The sequence below is a fragment of the Oryctolagus cuniculus genome, chromosome 3, assembly GCF_964237555.1.
Source record: "Oryctolagus cuniculus chromosome 3, mOryCun1.1, whole genome shotgun sequence".
Taxonomy (NCBI): domain Eukaryota; kingdom Metazoa; phylum Chordata; class Mammalia; order Lagomorpha; family Leporidae; genus Oryctolagus; species Oryctolagus cuniculus.
In genome coordinates, this window is record NC_091434.1 from 21,155,227 (window position 1) to 21,172,895 (window position 17,669).

General features: G+C 52.8%; 1 protein-coding gene across 2 annotated transcripts; it reads left to right on the plus strand.

Annotated features, from left to right (window-relative positions):
- The first annotated feature begins 12,697 nt into the window (after positions 1–12,697).
- CXCR1 (C-X-C motif chemokine receptor 1) lies at positions 12,698–16,672 on the plus strand. 2 transcript variants are annotated; one of them, XM_017342635.3, is made up of 2 exons: positions 12,698–12,952; positions 14,801–16,672. In XM_017342635.3, exon 2 carries the CDS (start codon positions 14,818–14,820, stop codon positions 15,883–15,885), a length of 1,068 nt encoding a protein of 355 aa, XP_017198124.1. In that variant the 5' UTR covers positions 12,698–12,952; positions 14,801–14,817; the 3' UTR covers positions 15,886–16,672. The 2 variants fall into 2 exon arrangements, with proteins under 2 accessions (XP_017198124.1, NP_001164553.1); NM_001171082.1 differs by lacking the exon at positions 12,698–12,952 and having other exon boundaries at positions 14,805–16,036.
- Positions 16,673–17,669: the final 997 nt, after the last annotated feature.

Here is a 17,669-nt window from a genome sequence, read left to right on the forward strand (position 1 = left end):
TACCCTCTGTTCTCCCTGAGCTGTGATAACTAATGGAGCACCTAAAGGTAATCTATAAAAGTGAAATTGACACTTTGAGAAGCAGTGACTGTGAACAGACCTTGCCTCGACTGTTGAGGAACAGATTTTCTTCTATACTGTTTGTTGAACTCTACTTAACATAGAGCTAATCATATGTGTATAAAGTTAATTGAAAATAAATCTTAGTAAAAAATAAGAATGGAAATAGTAGAGGGAGGGCAAAGAGGGGTGGGAGGGCAGGTACAGCAGAAAAATCATGTGAGAAACCAAGTTCCTAGGGTTGCAATTATGAAATGTATGGGGGCCGGCCCTGTGGTGTAGCAGGTAAGGCCAATGCCTGAAGTGCCAGCATCCCATATGGGCACGGGTTCGAGTCTTGGCTGCTCCACTTCCAATCCAGATCTCTGCTATGGCCTGGGAAAGCAGTAGAAGATGGCCCAAGTCCTTGGGCCCCTGCACCTGTGTGGGAGAACCGCAAGAAGCTCCTGGCTCCTGGCTTTGGATTGGTGCAGCTCCGGCTGTTGTGGTCAATTGGGGAGTGAACCAGTGGATGGAAGACCTCTCTCTCTGCCTCTCCTTCTCTCTCTGTGTAACTATTTCAAATAAATAAATCTTTAAAAATGTATGAAGTTTGTATCCTTTAAATAAAAGGTTTCAGGGGATATATATACATACATACATTCATATATATATATAAAGTAAATTGCAAACAGCAGCATATTAAATACAATAGTATATACACAATTACATTAAATAAATGTTATATAAATGCATTAGCATATATGTCATCAACTAAAGTTTTTCTTTTGATGTAAAATTTTCATATAATGGTGCACACAAATCTTTTAAAATTTGATTTTTTAATTTTTATTCTATTTGAAAGACAGACACATGCTCATGCATGTACACACACGCACAAGACAGAGACCTTCCATCTGCGGGTTCACTCCCCAGAGGCCTGCAACAGTTGGGGCTGGGCCAAACCCAAGCCGGGAACTGGGAGCTCAATCAAGGTCTCCCACATGGTGGCAGGGGCTCAAGTCCTTCAGCCATCGCCTGCTGCCTCCTGGGGTCCCCCTCAGCAGGAAGCTGGAATCAGAAGTGCAGCCAAAGCCCATGGCGAGAGCCTCGGATGATCACTGACGTCATAAAAAAGAGTGTTAATTTTTAAAGGAACCACAGTAGTCACTGTGCACTTGCTCCCCAGGTAGGACCTCTGTCCCTATTGAATTGTAATATGAGAATCGACTACAAATTCTCTCCCCAAGCTGTAATCTATATGTTGTGTGTGTGCATGGGTGCAAATTGTTGAAGTCTATGCTTAGCATGGAGTAGTCCTCTGTATATAAAGTCATACTAAAAAGGAACCACAATGAAGAAGGGGATGGGAAAGAGAGAGGGAGGTGGGATGAGAGCTGGGGGTGGGTATCGGGGAAAGAAAGTTGTATCTATGTAAAAATGCATTCATTAAATAAAACTAAAAAAAAAAAGTGCAGCCAAGGCTCCAACCTGGCACTCTGATAAGGTATGTGGGCATCCCAAGTGGGGTCTTGGCTACTGCATGAAATACCAGCCCTGTGTGTTCTAATGTCTCCGGATAGAATTTTTAGGAATTCTAAAATGGTTGATCAGAGAGTAGCAGTATGTTCAGTTTTATAAGAAGCTGATAGATCTGTCACCGAAGTGATTGGACAATTTCACCTTCCCACCAACAGAGTGTGAGGGTTCCAGTGTTTCACATCCCCACCAGCTCTCTTTTGCTCTCTCTTTAAAAGATTTATTTTATTTATTTGCAAGACAGAGATAGAAAAAGACCTTCCATGTGCTGATTCATTCAGCAAATGGCTGCAATGGCTGAGGCTGGGCCAGGCTGAAGTCGGGGGCTGGGAGCTCCATCTGGGTCTCCCACATGGGTGGCAGGTGTCCAAGCGCCTGGGCTGCTTCTGCTGCTCTCCCAGGCACGTTAGCAGGGAGCTGGATCAGAAGCAGAGCAGCCGGGCCTCAACCTGGCAGCATTGCAGGTGGCTGCCTTCCCAGCCGCAATGCCATCCCCACCAGCTCCCGACAGTACCGTTCCTTTTTTATTTTTAGTCATTCTGGTATTTCCACTGTGGTTTTAATTTGCGTTTCCATGATGACTGTACATTGAGTACTTTTTCATAGATATGTTGGCCACTTACGTATCTTCTTTTGTGAAGTGTTAATATCTTTTGTCTACTTTTTTGGATTGTTCATCTTTTATTATTTTGATTATGGTTGGAGTTCTTTATATATCCTGAATGCCAGTTCTTTGTCAGATACATGTTTTGCAATTATTTCCTCCCAGGCTGTAGTTTTCTATTTCTTTTCATAATGGTGTCCTTTTTTTGATTTTAAGATTTATTTGAAAGGAAGAGAGAGGGAGAGACAGAGGGGAAGAGGAGAAGCGAGAGATCTTCCATCTGCTGCCTCACTTCCCAAATGGCCACAACAGCCGGGCTGGGCCAGGTGGAAGCCAGGAGCCTGGAACTCCATCCAGGTCTCTCCTAGGGGTGCCAGGGGCCTAAGTACTTGAGCCTCTGCCTGCTGCCTCCCTGGGTGCACATTAGTAGGAGACCAGAGTCAAGAGTCAGGAGTGGAGCTTGTGTTCAAGCCACTGTGTTTGATGGAGGCTTACCCACTAGGCCAAACATCTGCCCCCAAAGTTCTTATTATATTGAATTGAGATGATGTGGGGTGGTGCGGGTAGAGAGAGACAGACTTTCCATCTGCTGCTTTGCTTCCCAAATGACCACAGAAGTCAGGGCTGGAGTAGGCTAAAGCCCGGAGCTAGGAACTCCATCCAGGTCACCCACGTGAGTGGCAGGGCCCCAAGTACTCGGGCCATCATGGCAGCCTCCTGGAGCTGGATGGGCAGTGCTAAGTGGCTGGGACTTGAACCAGGCGCTCTGCTGTGGCGTGTGAGCGTCCCAAGTGGCAGCTTAACTCTCTGTACCACAACACCTGCAGGTCTTATTCTGAAGGGAGGAGAAGGGGAGCGTTCGCAGGGCAAGGGGGCGGATTTCCATCATCAGTGCAAGCCACGGGGAATTCACTGCTAGGGTGAAATTGGAGCCCACGGGGTGAGGTTTCTTTGGAGCCTAGGAGTGCGGGGTACTTTTGTGGCGCTATTTGGAGCTGCACTTAGAATCAGCGAGGGCAGAGCGGGCTACGTGGGAGCCGAGCAGAGGCTGGGAGGCCCTGGCTCTTAGGGCAGGGACTGAGCAGGGAGGCGGCTGGACAGCCCAGCGAGCCCCAAGTGAGCCAATCTGGATGCAGAGTCGGGAGCCGAGGGAGAGAAAAGGACAGGTGTGCACGCTCGGAGAGATGCGTCTTGGACCTGGCTGCCAGCCCCCCCGGCTCTCTGGGGGGAAGTCGAGGCAGAGCAGCAGAGACCACCACCTGCCGATGCCGCAGCAAGCTGATGCCAGCAAGCAGCCTTCTCAGCTGTGCCCGGCCTGCCCAGCACCCCGCTTATCATGGCACTTTTTGCATTTTCTTTTCTTTCTTTTTTTTTTTTAAGATTTTTATTTTTATTTACTTGAAAGTCAGAGTTACACAGAGAGAGAAGGAGAGGCAGAGAGAGAGAGAGAGGTCTTCCATCTGCTGGTTCACTCCCCGGATGGCCGAAATGACCGGAGCTGTACTGATCTGGTGCCAGGAGGCAGGAGCTTCTTCTAGGTCTCCATGCGGGTGCAGGGGCCCAAGCACTTGGGCCATCTTCTACTGCTTTCCCAGGCCACAGCAGAGAGCTGGATCGGAAGTGGAGCAGCCAGGACTTGAGCCAGCACCCATATGAGATGCCTGCACTCACTGTGCCACAGCGCCGACCCCTCAACATCTAAGATGTGTGATGGGAGCAATGTCACGTCTCAAAACAGGAAACAAAATTAGACGCTATTAATGAGAAGTCTTCTTCCCACCTGTCTCCCCTGCATTCCACCTGCGACCTCTCCGCCCCCCAACACCACTTGTGCAGTTCATTTCGATTGCAACCAAGGACCCTACTTTGACAGTCGTGTCTGTGGGACAGAATGTCGACCTCGCTGGCAGGGCCACATCAGGTGGAGCTCGGTATGGTTGCTGGCATGTAAGAGAAAGAAGCCGGCTTGCGAGCCCCTTCCTCCATGAGTAAGTGAGAGGCGCTGTCAGGGCGGGGGATCGTGCTAGATGCGGTGGCTTTCATGGACACGGGGTTTGTGTGCGCCCCCCTTCCTATGCAGAAGCCCTAAGTGCTCCATATGCCCCCGTGTGGTGAGGCCGCTGAGAGATGATTTGAGTTAGATGATGTCAGGAACAGGTGGCCTTTTCTTTTCCTTATTTATTTTATTTATTTGAAAGGCAGTTAAGAGAAAGGCAGACAGACAGACACAGACACAGAGATCTTCCATTTGCTGCTTCACTCTCCAAAAGGCAGTAACAGCCAGGGCTGGGCCAGATTGAAGCCAGGAGCCAGGAGCTTCTTCCAGGTCTCCCACGTGGGTGCAGGGGCCCAAGCACTTGGGCCAGGCGCATTAGCAGGGAGCTGGATCTGAAGTGGAGCAACCAGGACTTAAACCGGCACCATATAGGACACTGTCTCTGCAGACAGATGCATAACCCGCTGTGCCACAACGCCGGCCCCAGGAACGAGTGTCCTTGTAAGAAGAGGAAGAGACCTGAGCTCTCGCTGTGTCTGACACGTGAGGGAGCGTTTCGAAGGCAGAGCTCAGCCGGCTAGGAAGGCGCCTCCCCATGTCCTGATCAGCGGACTCGCAGCCTCCAGAGCTGTGGGAAGTCCACACCTGCTGCTGGAGCCCCTGCGTCTGCGGTGTTTGGTTCCTGCAGTCTGAGCTGGAGGACCAGGCTGTGAGCAGTAAGAAAACTGAGATGTTGGCCAGTGACGCGGCTCACTAGGCTAATCCTCCGCCTGCGGCACTGGTACCCCGGTTCTAGTCCCGGCTGGAATGCCAGATTCTGTCCCGGTTGCTCCTTTTCCAGTCCAGCTCTCTGCTGTGGCCTGGGAGTGCAGTGGAGGATGGCCCAAGTGCTTGGTCCCTGCACCCGCATGGGAGACCAGGAGGAAGCACCTGGCTCCTGGCTTTGGATCGGTGCAGCGTGCCGGCCGTAGCGGCCATTTAGGGGGTGAACCAACAGAATCCTGACTCCACTCTGCTAAAAAAACTCCCTGGGAAGCAGCAGGGGATGGCTCAAGTGCTTGGGCCCCCGTCACCCACATGGGAGACCTGGGTTGAGTTCCTATTTGCAGCCCCATCTGCTGTGGGCATTTGGGAAGTGAATCAGGATGGAAGAACTCTCTCTGCCTTTCGAACAACATAACTGTATAACTGTGTAACATTGCGCTCTGTGTACCTTTCCATCAGTCTGCCCAACTGCGCTGTATTTGAAGTGTTTTCCTCCAAAGGGGCTGAGAACCTGCTGGAGGCAGCGTCCGGAGGCTGGAACAGGGGCTAGGAGGACTGCTAGGTGCCCGGAGCCTGCGACAAGTTGAGCAGCTTGCGACCACGACCGTGTCGGAGTTGATGTCCAAATGCTCAGTTCACACCCTGCTCTCACCTGGCCCGGCTAAGCTCTTACCCGACTTGGTGGGGAGCGCGTGCGTGGAAGGGCCTGCAAACCTTCCAGGGTGGTGGTAGGTGCTAGATGTGGCCGCCTAACCCCACTGGCAAGTGTGCCCTTCTGTGGCCTGGCTAACTGGCTGGATTTGAGGATAATGCTGCCCTCTCCTGGCCAGGCCTTGCAACTGCCTCTCCTGGCCCCTTTCCCCGGGGCTTGATCTCAGGTGCTGTGGGAGCAGCTGGCACTGTTCTCACGGCTCAGTCACCTCCTTCAGCTCCAGCGGCCTTGGCCTTCTCTCCCGTGTTAGTGCCCAGAACGTGGAGAGCAGCGCAGAGCAAGTCACTGGGGGCTCTCCCCGCCTCTAGCGGTGGACTCCATCTTTCTTTGGCGTTTCTTCCTTCAGCATTTGCTGCACCCTCTCCTAGGCACTTGGGTCACGGTGGTGAAAATGTATGAGGGTCCTGCCTTGTGAACTCATATTCCCCAGTGGGCAGAGGCCCAGAACAGCAGACTGTGTTGTGGAGAAGCAAATGACAGTGTCAGCAAGTGGTCAGTGCTGGGGCAAAGAAAAATGTTTAACATAGAGCAATAGAAATAGAAAATGTTTAAAAAATACAGTGGGGTAGGGGGTAGCAGGAAGGCTGGGGGAGGCACACGTGTAAATAGACGGATGTGGGCAAAGCTCAGGGAAGGAGGCACTGAGCACACCCTCGGGGGAGGCGAGGGAGTTGTCTGCAGGGCCGTGGAAGCAGGAGCATTGGGGCGGAGCAGCAAAGCCCGGAGGCTGGAGGCCAGTGTGGCTGGAGCCGAGCGGGCACTGCGGGTTGGATGGAGCCTTCTCCCCCTTCATGCATTGAAGCAGAAATTCCCCCCACCCCCTGGACATCAGGAGGTCACCTCTTTGCAATCAGGGCTGTTGTAGGCGTCATTAGTTGGGGGGAATTCACGGAAGGGGTTTGAATGCAGTGAGAATGCATTCAGACGTGGGAACAGATGGGGAAGGGGCTGAGTGCTCAGGGCCCAGTGGGCTGAACTTCAGAGTCCCGTACAGGGAACTCTGAGAGCGGACAGGGAGATGGCCATCAGACGGGTCTTTCTTTCTTTATAAAGCGAAAATGAAGAAATATGGATTTTTTAAAAAAAATTGCAGAAGTAACATTCATTTTATTTATTTATTTTTTGACAGGCAGAGTTAGACAGTGAGAGAGAGAGAGATAGAGAGAAAGATCTTCCTTCCATTGGTTCACCCCCTAAATGGTAGGTACGGCTGGCGCACTGCGCCGATCCAAAGCCAGGAGCCAGGTGCTTCCTCCCAGTCTCCCATGCGGGTGCAGGAGCCCAAGTACCTGGGCCATCCTCCACTGCCTTCCCAGGCCACAGCAGAGAGCTGGATTGGAAGAGGAGCAACCGGGACTAGAACCTGGCGCCCATATGGGATGCCGGCGCCGCAGGCAGAGGATTAACCAAGTGAGCCACGGTGCCGGCCCAGTAACGTTCATTTTAAAGACTGGGTGGGCCGGCGCCACAGCTCACTAGGCTAATCCTCTGCCTTTTGGCGCAGGCACACCAGGTTCTAGTCCCTGTCAGGGCGCCGGATTCTGTCCTGGTTGCCCCTCTTCCAGTCCAGCTCTCTGCTGTGGCCAGGGAGTGCAGTGGAGGATGGCCCAAATACTTGGGCTCTGCACCCCATGGGAGACCAGGATAAGTACCTGGCTCCTGCCATTGGATCAGCGCGGTGCGCTGGCCGCAGCGCGTCAGCCGTGGCGGCCACTGGAGGGTGAACCAACAGCAAAGGAAGACCTTTCTCTCTCACTGTCCACTCTGCCTGTCAAAAAAAAAAAAAAAAAAAAAAAAAGACTGGGTGACACCAAATGACATAAGTGAGGAAGCACACACCTCAGTCCCACTCCCCACGGTCACAGCTGACACCAGTGCTGTCTCCCTGCCTACCCCTGCAGGTGCACCCACGCACATTTGTTATACTGTGTTCTAATGTCTATGTTGCTTGTTTATTTTTGTTAGGAAAAGAGTTGCAGATTGGTGCCTCCTCACATGGGGAACCATAAATGTGAGGAAAAGAGGTGCCGAATAGAGAAGAGGCGGTATACGAATTTACAGCCAGATAGAATTTATTCAGAGAAAATAAATCTGTAGAGGTGGGTGACCAGCTGCCCGCGTGCACATTGACGGAACATGTGGCAGAAGACCCTGACCTCCGGGGGCCGGCCCTTTATATTTTAGGAGGGCTAGGGTGGGGTGGGGGCAGGACAGCAGGTGCAGGGGAATTCCTGGAACTGGTCTTTCAGGTGGCCGTGGGGAGCGGGGTATGAAGGCAACAGGGTGTGAGACCCAACTGAGATTCAGGGGCCAGGAATGAATTCCAGAGTTTATCTATCTTTTGGGCAATGAGCGAGAATGGCTAAGGCTTACATCTATTCCATCAATTTCCATTCCCACTTAGCATTCTATTATGCATAGTGTTCCATAGCATTGATTATGACTGTACATTATTACTTTTTTTTTAAAGTTTTATTTGAATGGCAGAGACAGAGACGGAGAGAAAGAGAGAGGTGGACAAAGAGGGAGTCAGGGCTCCCACCTGCTGATTCATTCCCCAGATGCTCTCAGTGACTGGGGCTGGGCCAGGCAGAAGTCAGCAGCTGGGAGCTCAGATCTCCCACGTGGACGGCAGGGACCTGATTACCTGAGCTCAGGGTGTGCATAGCAGGAAGCTGGAGTCAGGAGCCGGAGCTGGGCATGGAACCCGGGTGCTCTGGTGTGGGATGTGGGTGTCCTAACCAGTAGGCTAAATGCCCGAAGTCGTTATTGCTCTTTTTTTTTTTTTTTTTTAAAGATTCACTTATTTGAAAGGCAGAATTACAGAGATAGGGAGGAACAGAGAAAAAAAAAAGGAGAGAGAGAGAGAGAGAGAGAGAGAGAGAGAGAGAGAGAGAGAGATCTTCCACCTGCTGGTTCACTCCCCCAAACAGCTACAACAGCTGGGACTGGATCAGACTGAAGCCAGGAGCCTGGAACTCTGTTTGGGTCTCCCACAGGAGTGCAGGGCCCCAAGTACTTGGTTCAACTTCCACTGCTTTCCCAAGTGCATTAGCAGGGAACTGGATTAGAGATGGAGCAGCTGAGAATTGAACTAGCGCTCGTTTGGGGTACTTAATCTGCTGCACCACCATGCTGGCTCCCATTATTGCTTTTAATAGAAGATAATTTTTATTTTATTTTTTTGACAGGCAGAGTTAGACAGTGAGAGAGAGAGACAGAGAGAAAGGTCTTCCTTTTTCCGTTGGTTCACCCCCCAAATGGCTGCTACGGCTGGCGCACTATGCCGATCCGAAGCCAGGAGCCAGGTGCTTCTCCTGGTCTCCCATGCGGGTGCAGGGCCCAAGCACTTGGGCCATCCTCCACTGCACTCCTGGACTACAGCAGAGAGCTGGACTAGAAGAGGAGCAACCGGGACAGAATCTGGCATTCCAGCCGGGACTAGAACCTGGGGTGCCAGCGCCACAGGCAGAGGATTAGCCTAGTGAGCCGCAACACCGGCCAATAGAAGATAATTTCAAAAAATATTTACTTTCTTTGTTCCTGTTATCTATATTTTTATTAAAGATTTATTTATTTATTTGAAAGGCAGAGTTACACAGAGAGAAGGAGAGGCAGAGAGAGAGAGAGAGAGAGAGAGAGAGAGGTCTTCCATCCATTGGTTCACTCTCCAGATGGCTGCAATAGCAGGAGCTATGCCAATCTGAAGCCAGGAGCCAGGAGCCTCCTCTGGGTCTCCCATGCAGGTGCAGGGACCCAAGGACTTGGGCCATCTTCTATGCTTTCCCAGGCCATAGCAGAGAGCTGGATCGGAAGTGGAGCAACCGGGACTAGAACAGGCGCCCCTATGGGATGTTGGTGCTGCAGGCGGTGGCCTTACCCACTATACCACAGCGCTGGCCCCAACAGAAGATAATTTATATAAATATTTTTTGGAAGGCAATGGACTATCACCAGTTTTATAAACGACTCTGTGATAAATGTTTTTCTCCTCCCTCCCTCCCTCCCTCCCTTCCTCCCTCCCTCCCTTCTTTCCTCTCTTTCCTTCCTTCCTTCTCCTCACGTTGAGGGTGTACAGGATTAAGGGGGAGGGTCTGTGTTTTTTAGTGCATTTGATACACATTCCTTTAACAGGACCGTGGGGGTGGGGGTGGAATCATATATGATGATGGCCAAAAGTGAGTGTGGATGTGCAGTCTTCCAGACACTGCGCTAAGCACTTTCCACGTCCTAACTCTCCCATCTTCAGGACAACGCTATGAGCCAGGTCCCACTTTGATTCCCATTTTACAGATGAGAAAAGTGAGGCACAGAGCGAGCATCTACGCTGCCCGGTGGGGAGCTGGGATTTGTACTTGGGTGATGCGGTTCTGGAGCCCGGGCTCTTCTCCTGCTTCCTCCTCCCAGCAGCTCCGGGAGGCAAGTACACTCAGCGCCATTCCTGTCGATAAGGCTGTGCTGATACACGTGAAGAAACTTGTCCAAGGACACAGCTGACAAGGAGTTGGCTCCAAAGCAAGGATTGCTAGGGCCTTCGTGAGGATCCCGAATGCATGCAGGAGCGAGGCTCAGAGGAGTCCACGCACCTGCTTTTCCAGGTGCTTCTCTGGCTCCCATGGGGGACTTGGCCCTGAGGGGTGGGATGGGGTCTGTGCCCACAGCCTGGACCCTGTGACTCACTTCCTCCTGTCTTCTCCTCCTACGTCTCTTTTGGTTTCCAGAACCCTCCTAGCTGGGCATCGCGTTGGTGGCAGGAACCAGACAACTCAACCTGAATTTGTCTTAACAACAAAGAGAGTTCCTGCTCTCGAGCTGGTTAATGGCACAGAAGGAAGACGGCAGCTGGGCATGATCTGTCTGGGACCCTGGGCTCTGCTTCTCTGTGCATTGCTCAGCTCTGCCTTCTGCGTGTGTGTTGGTTTCTGTCCTTGGACGGGCGTTGTCACCTGCGGTAGCAAGATGGGTGCCGGCTGCAGCAAGACTACATCCTGCTCTCCAGTGAAACCCTGTTTCTTACCACGATGTCAAAGATTCTTCTTCGCTCCTGTTGTCTGGATCCCCACTCCTCGGCCACCTAAGCTGTCCCTGTTGTCATCACCAGGCACATCCCTTTCACTTCCTGGTCCCTCTGGGCCTTGTTGAAATAGCCCTGGATGGTGAACTCACTTCACTGAGGGCTTAGAAAAAGCAGAAGGAAATCATTCACAAAGAAGGACTCGGAGCTGGGCATGTGATGTCGGGTTGGGGTTCTTGGTCCCTGTCTGCCTCCACAGGCCACCTGCGGGAGCTTCCTGTCCAGTGAGTGCTGCCCTCTTGTGGCCAAGACCATCTCTCCCATGGCCGCGGCTCGCCCTGGAGCACCTTCTGCGTGTGCGTGGTGGGGTTTATAGCCTAGGCGCCAGGCACTGTCTTTCCGCCTGTGTCCCCGGTCCCTGCTTTCAGCCTTAGGAGCAGCCCTAGATGGCTCATCGAGGGGAAGGAGTCCTCTCTTCCAGGATTGTCCCATTTTCTAGTCCTTTCTAGTCTGGGCGTCTGGTCAGTGAAAGTCAAGTGCGAGGAGCTCCCTGCCAACCGCGTCCTGACATTTCCTGCTACCGCTGATAAACAAAAAGGCAACGCAGGGACAGCACGAAACTTAAACAACATGCTTTCCAGCGGCACAGCTGTGGGCACCTGTGGCGTGGGAAAGCCGGCACTTCGGTAGAGCCGGGATTCACACTTGCAGTAACTTCCAACCATGGAAGGGTGTCCAGGAAAGAGGTTCACCAGGCAGACCAGCCCAGCTCCTTGGAGGGGCTGCTCCCAGACAGACCTGAAGTATGGGTGTGCGACTGAAGGCGAGAGGCCCTGGACGTGGTGGGAGTCCATGCTCCGTGAAGGCCCCGAGCTCGGTCCACTGTCATCCCGCGCCGGCCATTGCTATATGCTGGCTCTAGTCCTTGGTGGGGGACGCAGGGTTGAATCAGAGAGGGTCCTCGCTCCACAGCAGTTCACGTGCCGGGGAAGAAGGCCGACTCGTGAATGCATGGTTACAGTAAAACAGAGTCCCCGTTTGGAAGGAAACGTGAGTTAAAAGTGGCAGTGGAGTAGAGATGGGGTGCCACCAGCTTCCCCTAGAGACCTTGCTTCACTGCAGAGAGCCGGGGGGCCTTGGTGCTGGCCCACCTCCTCCTGGCCGCTGAGTGCCCAGCTCTCACGTCTCTCTGCCCTCCAGCCAGCCTCAGTCCTGGAGGGCACCTGAGTCAGCTGATTGCTGGCAGCGGTTGTGCAAAAGCATGGCTGGCAGTGGAAGGGACTGATTTCCTTCCTCCTCCCCACCAGCCCACCCCAAAGAGCCCACAGCAGAAGTAAAAATCCCCACCATGGCCGGCGCCGCGGCTCACTAGGCTAATCCTCCGCCTTGCGGTGCAGGCACACCAGGTTCTAGTCCTGGTTTGGGCGCCAGATTCTGTCCAGGTTGCCCCTCTTCCAGGCCAGCTCTCTGCTGTGGCCAGGGAGTGCAGTGGAGGATGGCCCAAGTACTTGGGCCCTGCACCCCATGGGAGACCAGGAGAAGCACCTGGCTCCTGCCTTCGGATTAGTGTGGTGTGCCGGCCGCAGCACGCTGGCCGCGGCGGCCATTGGAGGGTGAACCAACGGTAAAGGACGACCTTTCTCTGTCTCTCTCTCTCATTGTCCACTCTGCCTGTCAAAAAAAAAAAAAAAAAAAAATCCCCACCAACCTGCCCCGAGTCCCTCCTCCCCACGCCTTCCCGCACATGACTGTCCAAGTGCCTCTTAGAAGTCAGATCCTTTCCCCCTTCAGTCTGGCCAAGCAAGGGGGAAACTTGCAAAGGTGACCTCCGAGGGAAATGGGACAGAAGCCAAGGGAAGCGCGTAGAAGAATAGGAAGAGGAGAGAAAGGCTCGTCTCCCGAGCTGCACCTTCCTACCGGGGCTCGGGAGCCCCTGACCCGCTGGAGCCCCAGACTTCATCTGCTCCTCCCCAAACATGGATGTGGGTGGGGCTCAGCGGGGAGGTGTGGTCTGAAGTAGTTTCTCTATTTCCCTTTATTCGTAAGTTCTCCCTAACCGTGAGCTCATTCTGGTCTCTGGGCCGCAGGCGCCTACGGCTGGACACACCTGGCAGTGCCTCAGGTGGGAAGCCCCGTGTGATAGCCACGATGTTCCTTGGGAGAGGGAGGCTCGAATCGGCTCTGTTTTAGGGCACGCGTTCGCTTCTGCACGACCCGAGGATTTCTGCTGAACCGGCTTCTCTCTTGCTCCTTCCTGGTCACGAATTCAGCTCCGATCTTAAGGTAAGGACACAGTCTCTCCATCCCCTGCCCTCCCACCTCTTCCTTGAGTGGACCAGAGGTTGACGATCCCCCAGCTTGGTGTTCGTCACCGAAGACTTTGTCTTCTGTGAAAATGCAAAGATTGGCAGGGAGAGAACATGGAGAGAACATGCTAGAGTCGGTGGACCTGAGTGACGTTCTCCTGGGAACTCAGACCTGGAGGGAAATTAGAGGGTAACTCCTCTGTCTTCCTGAGCGTACAGACGAGAAAGCAGAAGTCAGGCGCGCAGCTCCTGGTCGTCAGCTGCGGGGAGAATGGAGGCTGGAGGCAGGCGCCCTGCTTTCCTGGCGTGTAGTTTTCTGACTGTTCTCTGGAGATCTCTGGGGGCTGGGGGTGGGGTTGGGGGGCTCTTCAGAGGCTGTGCAGTGAGCAGCATCCCTCCCCTCACAGCTGCTCAGCTTTGATTGGCTTCCCATGTTTGGCTTTTGAGAACATTCAACACAGTGTTTCACAAAGAAAATGTGATGATTCTGTGGGTGCTTAGTGAGGGGGCACTTCAGTGACCAAGACCAAGATGGAGAGTAGCCCCTCAAATGCTTAAAATTCTTCTAACAGAGAACCCAAGAGTTTACTGTCCATTTACAGACAAAGCGTAACAGGCAGATGGTTCTCAGCTTAAGAGTTTTTGACTTTGTGATGGTGCAAAAATGTATCCACACAATCATTCTGCAGTAAAGCAATGAAACAGTCAATACCTTATTCTTTAGTTTCGATTTGTTTTATTTTATTCGAAAGGCAGAGTTACAGAGAGGGAGACAGAGCTCTTCCACCTGCTGGTTCACCCCGCACAGGGCCACAACAGCCAGGCTGGGCCTGGCTTTCCCAGGCACGTTAGCAGGAAGCTGGATTGGAAGTAGAGCAGCTGGGACTTGAACTGGTGCCAGTATGGGGTGCCAGTGTTGCAGGTGGAGACTTAACTCATTACACCACAACCCCATCCCCTCTAAAGTTTGTTGCTATCACTCCCTTCCCCCAGTAGATTTTAAAGAGGATAAACAAGAATCAAGGAGAAGATAGGAGAAATAAGATAGAAAGTGACATGAGTGGGGTGTTGCGGAATTGTGGTGTAGCGGGTAAAGCTTCTGCCTGTGATGCCGATGGCCGTATGCACATCAATTTGTGTCCCGGCTGCTCCTCTTCCAATGCAGCTCCCTGAGTGGCCTGGGAAAGCGGCAGAAAGATGGCCCAAGTGTTTGGGCCCCTGCCGCCCACATGCAAGACCTGGATGAAGCTCTTGGTTCCTGGTTTTGGCCTGGCCCAGTGCTGGCACTTGTGGCTATTTGGGGAGTGAACCAGCAGATGGAAGATCTCTCTCTCTCTCTGTGTCTCTCCCTTTCTCTCTGGAACTCTGCCTTTCAGATAAAAAAAATATTAAAAAAAGAAAGAAGAGGACATATGGGAACAGATTTGTCTCCTTTCACTTTGCTTAACTGCTCCTCCTCCGAATGTTTAAGGCCAACTGGTCCTCCCCTCTGCATGTGCAGAGGCTGAACCTGGGGGATGTTACAGACGGGGCAGAGACAGAGCTGTGGGTTGAGCTGACACAGTGGTAGGGCCAAGAGAGGGGACAGGACTTTTCCATGTTGAGTGTTGTATCCTGGCTCATACTCAGGCCTGGCTTTGAAGATTGGTGATGCTAGGAAGCCACCCTCACAAGGAACCCAGGTTGAAGGTCAAGGGGGTGGGCTCTGGTTGCTGAACCAGCCAAGAAGTAAAGGAGATGCCAAAACCGTTCTTCCACCCTCGATGAGACTGACTTGACTCTGAATTACTAAATCCTGTTTCTTCCCTTCTAACCTTTTGACTAGGTGAAACTGTGGCCGTAATGGAAGTAAACGTATGGAATATGACTGATCTGTGGACGTGGTTTGAGGATGAGTTTGCAAATGCTACTGGTATGCCTCCTGTAGAAAAAGATTATAGCCCCTGTCTGGTAGTCACCCAGACACTTAACAAATATGTTGTGGTCGTCATCTATGCCCTGGTCTTCCTGCTGAGCCTGCTGGGCAACTCCCTGGTGATGCTGGTCATACTGTACAGCCGGAGCAACCGTTCGGTCACCGACGTCTACCTGCTGAACCTGGCCATGGCCGACCTGCTTTTTGCCCTGACCATGCCTATCTGGGCCGTCTCCAAGGAAAAAGGCTGGATTTTCGGCACGCCCCTGTGCAAGGTGGTCTCGCTTGTGAAGGAAGTCAACTTCTACAGTGGAATCCTGCTCCTGGCCTGCATCAGTGTGGACCGCTACCTGGCCATTGTCCATGCTACTCGCACACTGACCCAGAAGCGCCACTTGGTCAAGTTCATATGTCTGGGCATCTGGGCGCTGTCTCTGATTTTGTCCCTGCCCTTCTTCCTCTTCCGCCAAGTCTTTTCTCCAAACAATTCCAGCCCGGTCTGCTATGAGGACCTGGGTCACAACACAGCGAAATGGCGCATGGTGCTGCGGATCCTGCCACACACTTTCGGCTTCATCCTGCCGCTGCTGGTCATGCTGTTTTGCTATGGGTTCACCCTGCGCACGCTGTTCCAGGCCCACATGGGGCAGAAGCACCGGGCCATGCGGGTCATCTTCGCCGTCGTGCTCATCTTCCTTCTCTGCTGGCTGCCCTACAACCTGGTCCTGCTCGCAGACACCCTCATGAGGACCCACGTGATCCAGGAGACGTGTCAGCGTCGCAATGACATTGACCGGGCCCTGGACGCCACCGAGATTCTGGGCTTCCTGCACAGCTGCCTCAACCCCATCATCTACGCCTTCATTGGCCAAAACTTTCGCAATGGATTCCTCAAGATGCTTGCGGCCCGCGGCCTTATTAGCAAGGAGTTCCTGACACGACATCGGGTCACCTCTTATACTTCTTCCTCTACCAACGTGCCTTCAAATCTCTAAAGCCATCTGTGAAAGACTGCCTCCCCCTGATGATGGAAGAATAAGCACAGCTTCGGGGTTGTGTAGGGTGGTCTGGCTCTGGCTTCGTGCTGTCTGCATTTGGGAGGGGGGTTATGGAGTGTGGGGAGTCCAGGACTGGTGTCTTCAGGGTCCAAGCCAAACCTCTGAGGACTTGTGGAGGTGCCTCCAAGGCCTGACCCTCACCCCCGCTGTGCAGAGGAAGCAACATTGTATTTGTTGAGCTCTTGCATCTTCCACCTGCCCACTGGGCAGCTGGCACAGCCATTCATTGAATTAAAGCACCAGGACTGAAACTGTTTCTTCTCGTAGCACGTGGTCCCACCAGCTTGGTTGGAACCTCTGTGTCTCCCTAATCTGAGCTCACGGAGCTCTGTTCCTTCTGCAAGTATGTTGCAATGTCTTCTGGGGACATTGAGGCAGGTGCTGTGGGAACATAAAGCCTCCAGGTGGCCTTGTGATGGAGCTGGACATCACATTTCTCCCTTGGGTTTGGTGGGTGAACGAAGTCGGGCGGGGTGGGGTGGGGGAGTTGAGAATCCAGACCTGTTGTCATAGGGGACCCTTTGTCCCCACGAGCAGCACCACAGGCAGGCCACTGATGTGCTGAGTGCATGCCAAGCCACGTGGGCTACTGGATTAGCAGCTTTTCTCCTGACTCTTGGAACTTCCAGTGTGACGTGGGACATTCTCAAAGCTTACAGACCCACATAGAGTTGTCGATCAGCCAGACCGCCCAATATGTCTAATAAAACTTCTGTGCCACGTTTGTCCCTGTGAATGTATCTCGGACGTGACCGAGAGGAAAATGCGTGTGTGGTATTGCTTGCTGGTCGTCCCTGGGTTGATGGACAGTGTTCCCGGGGGCCTTAGTTCCTCTTAGATCTGCAGCTAGCGGATCTAAGCTAGCTCATCCCCATGCCCCAGGCTGAGGAGGACCCCTTGTTCCGGAAGGAGAAGGAAACACACAGTCTCAGCTTGACCTGCACGTGGACACGGCTTTGTGCTCCGCCCCTCCCCGAGTGCTCACAAGGACCCGTAGTGGTTTCTTTGCTTTGCCTGGGTGAGGACAGGAGTCCTGTTCACTTTATATCCCCAGTGTTGGACATGCTCCCTGGAGCCCATTAAATGCTAAGTAAATATTTATTGAATGAATGAACGGAAGCTCCAAAGACCCAAACTCATTCGCACAGCATCTGTTCAAAGCGGCTTCTTATCTGTACTCTCCCCTTTGCCCTTCTGCCACCCTCGGCAACAACACATTTCCCTCCTGGAGTTTGTCTTCCTGGTTTATAGTGGTTGCATTTGTAGCTGTGTAAAAATGTTGCAAGCCAGCGCTGGGGACGTCAGCGTTGTTTGCATTGCTAATGGTAGGAAATGCACTCAAATCAGCTTACGCAAAACTGAGGCTGGATTGCTTAAGGCGGGAAGTGTCAGGGACGGTGTGACCTTGACAATGGGGTGAATAAGGTGGAAGGTTAGACCACGATGGATGTCAAGCATAGGCAGAGACCCAGAAACAGGGAGAGGCTGCAGCTGGGGTGATGGAGATTCAGGGATGTGTGGGGGGGGGTTGGGACTGCGTGTGAGTGAGGTGTGAGGTGGGGTGTGGGGTGAGTAGGTGTGGGGTGGGGTGAGTCTCAGGGAGCAGGTGGTCAGAAATTGGGGATGGGTGAGTAGCTACAAGACTGAAGCAAAAAGATATCATGGGTTGGGTCACCATTCTTGACCCGGGCTTGGTGTAAGAGGACCCACATGATCGAGGG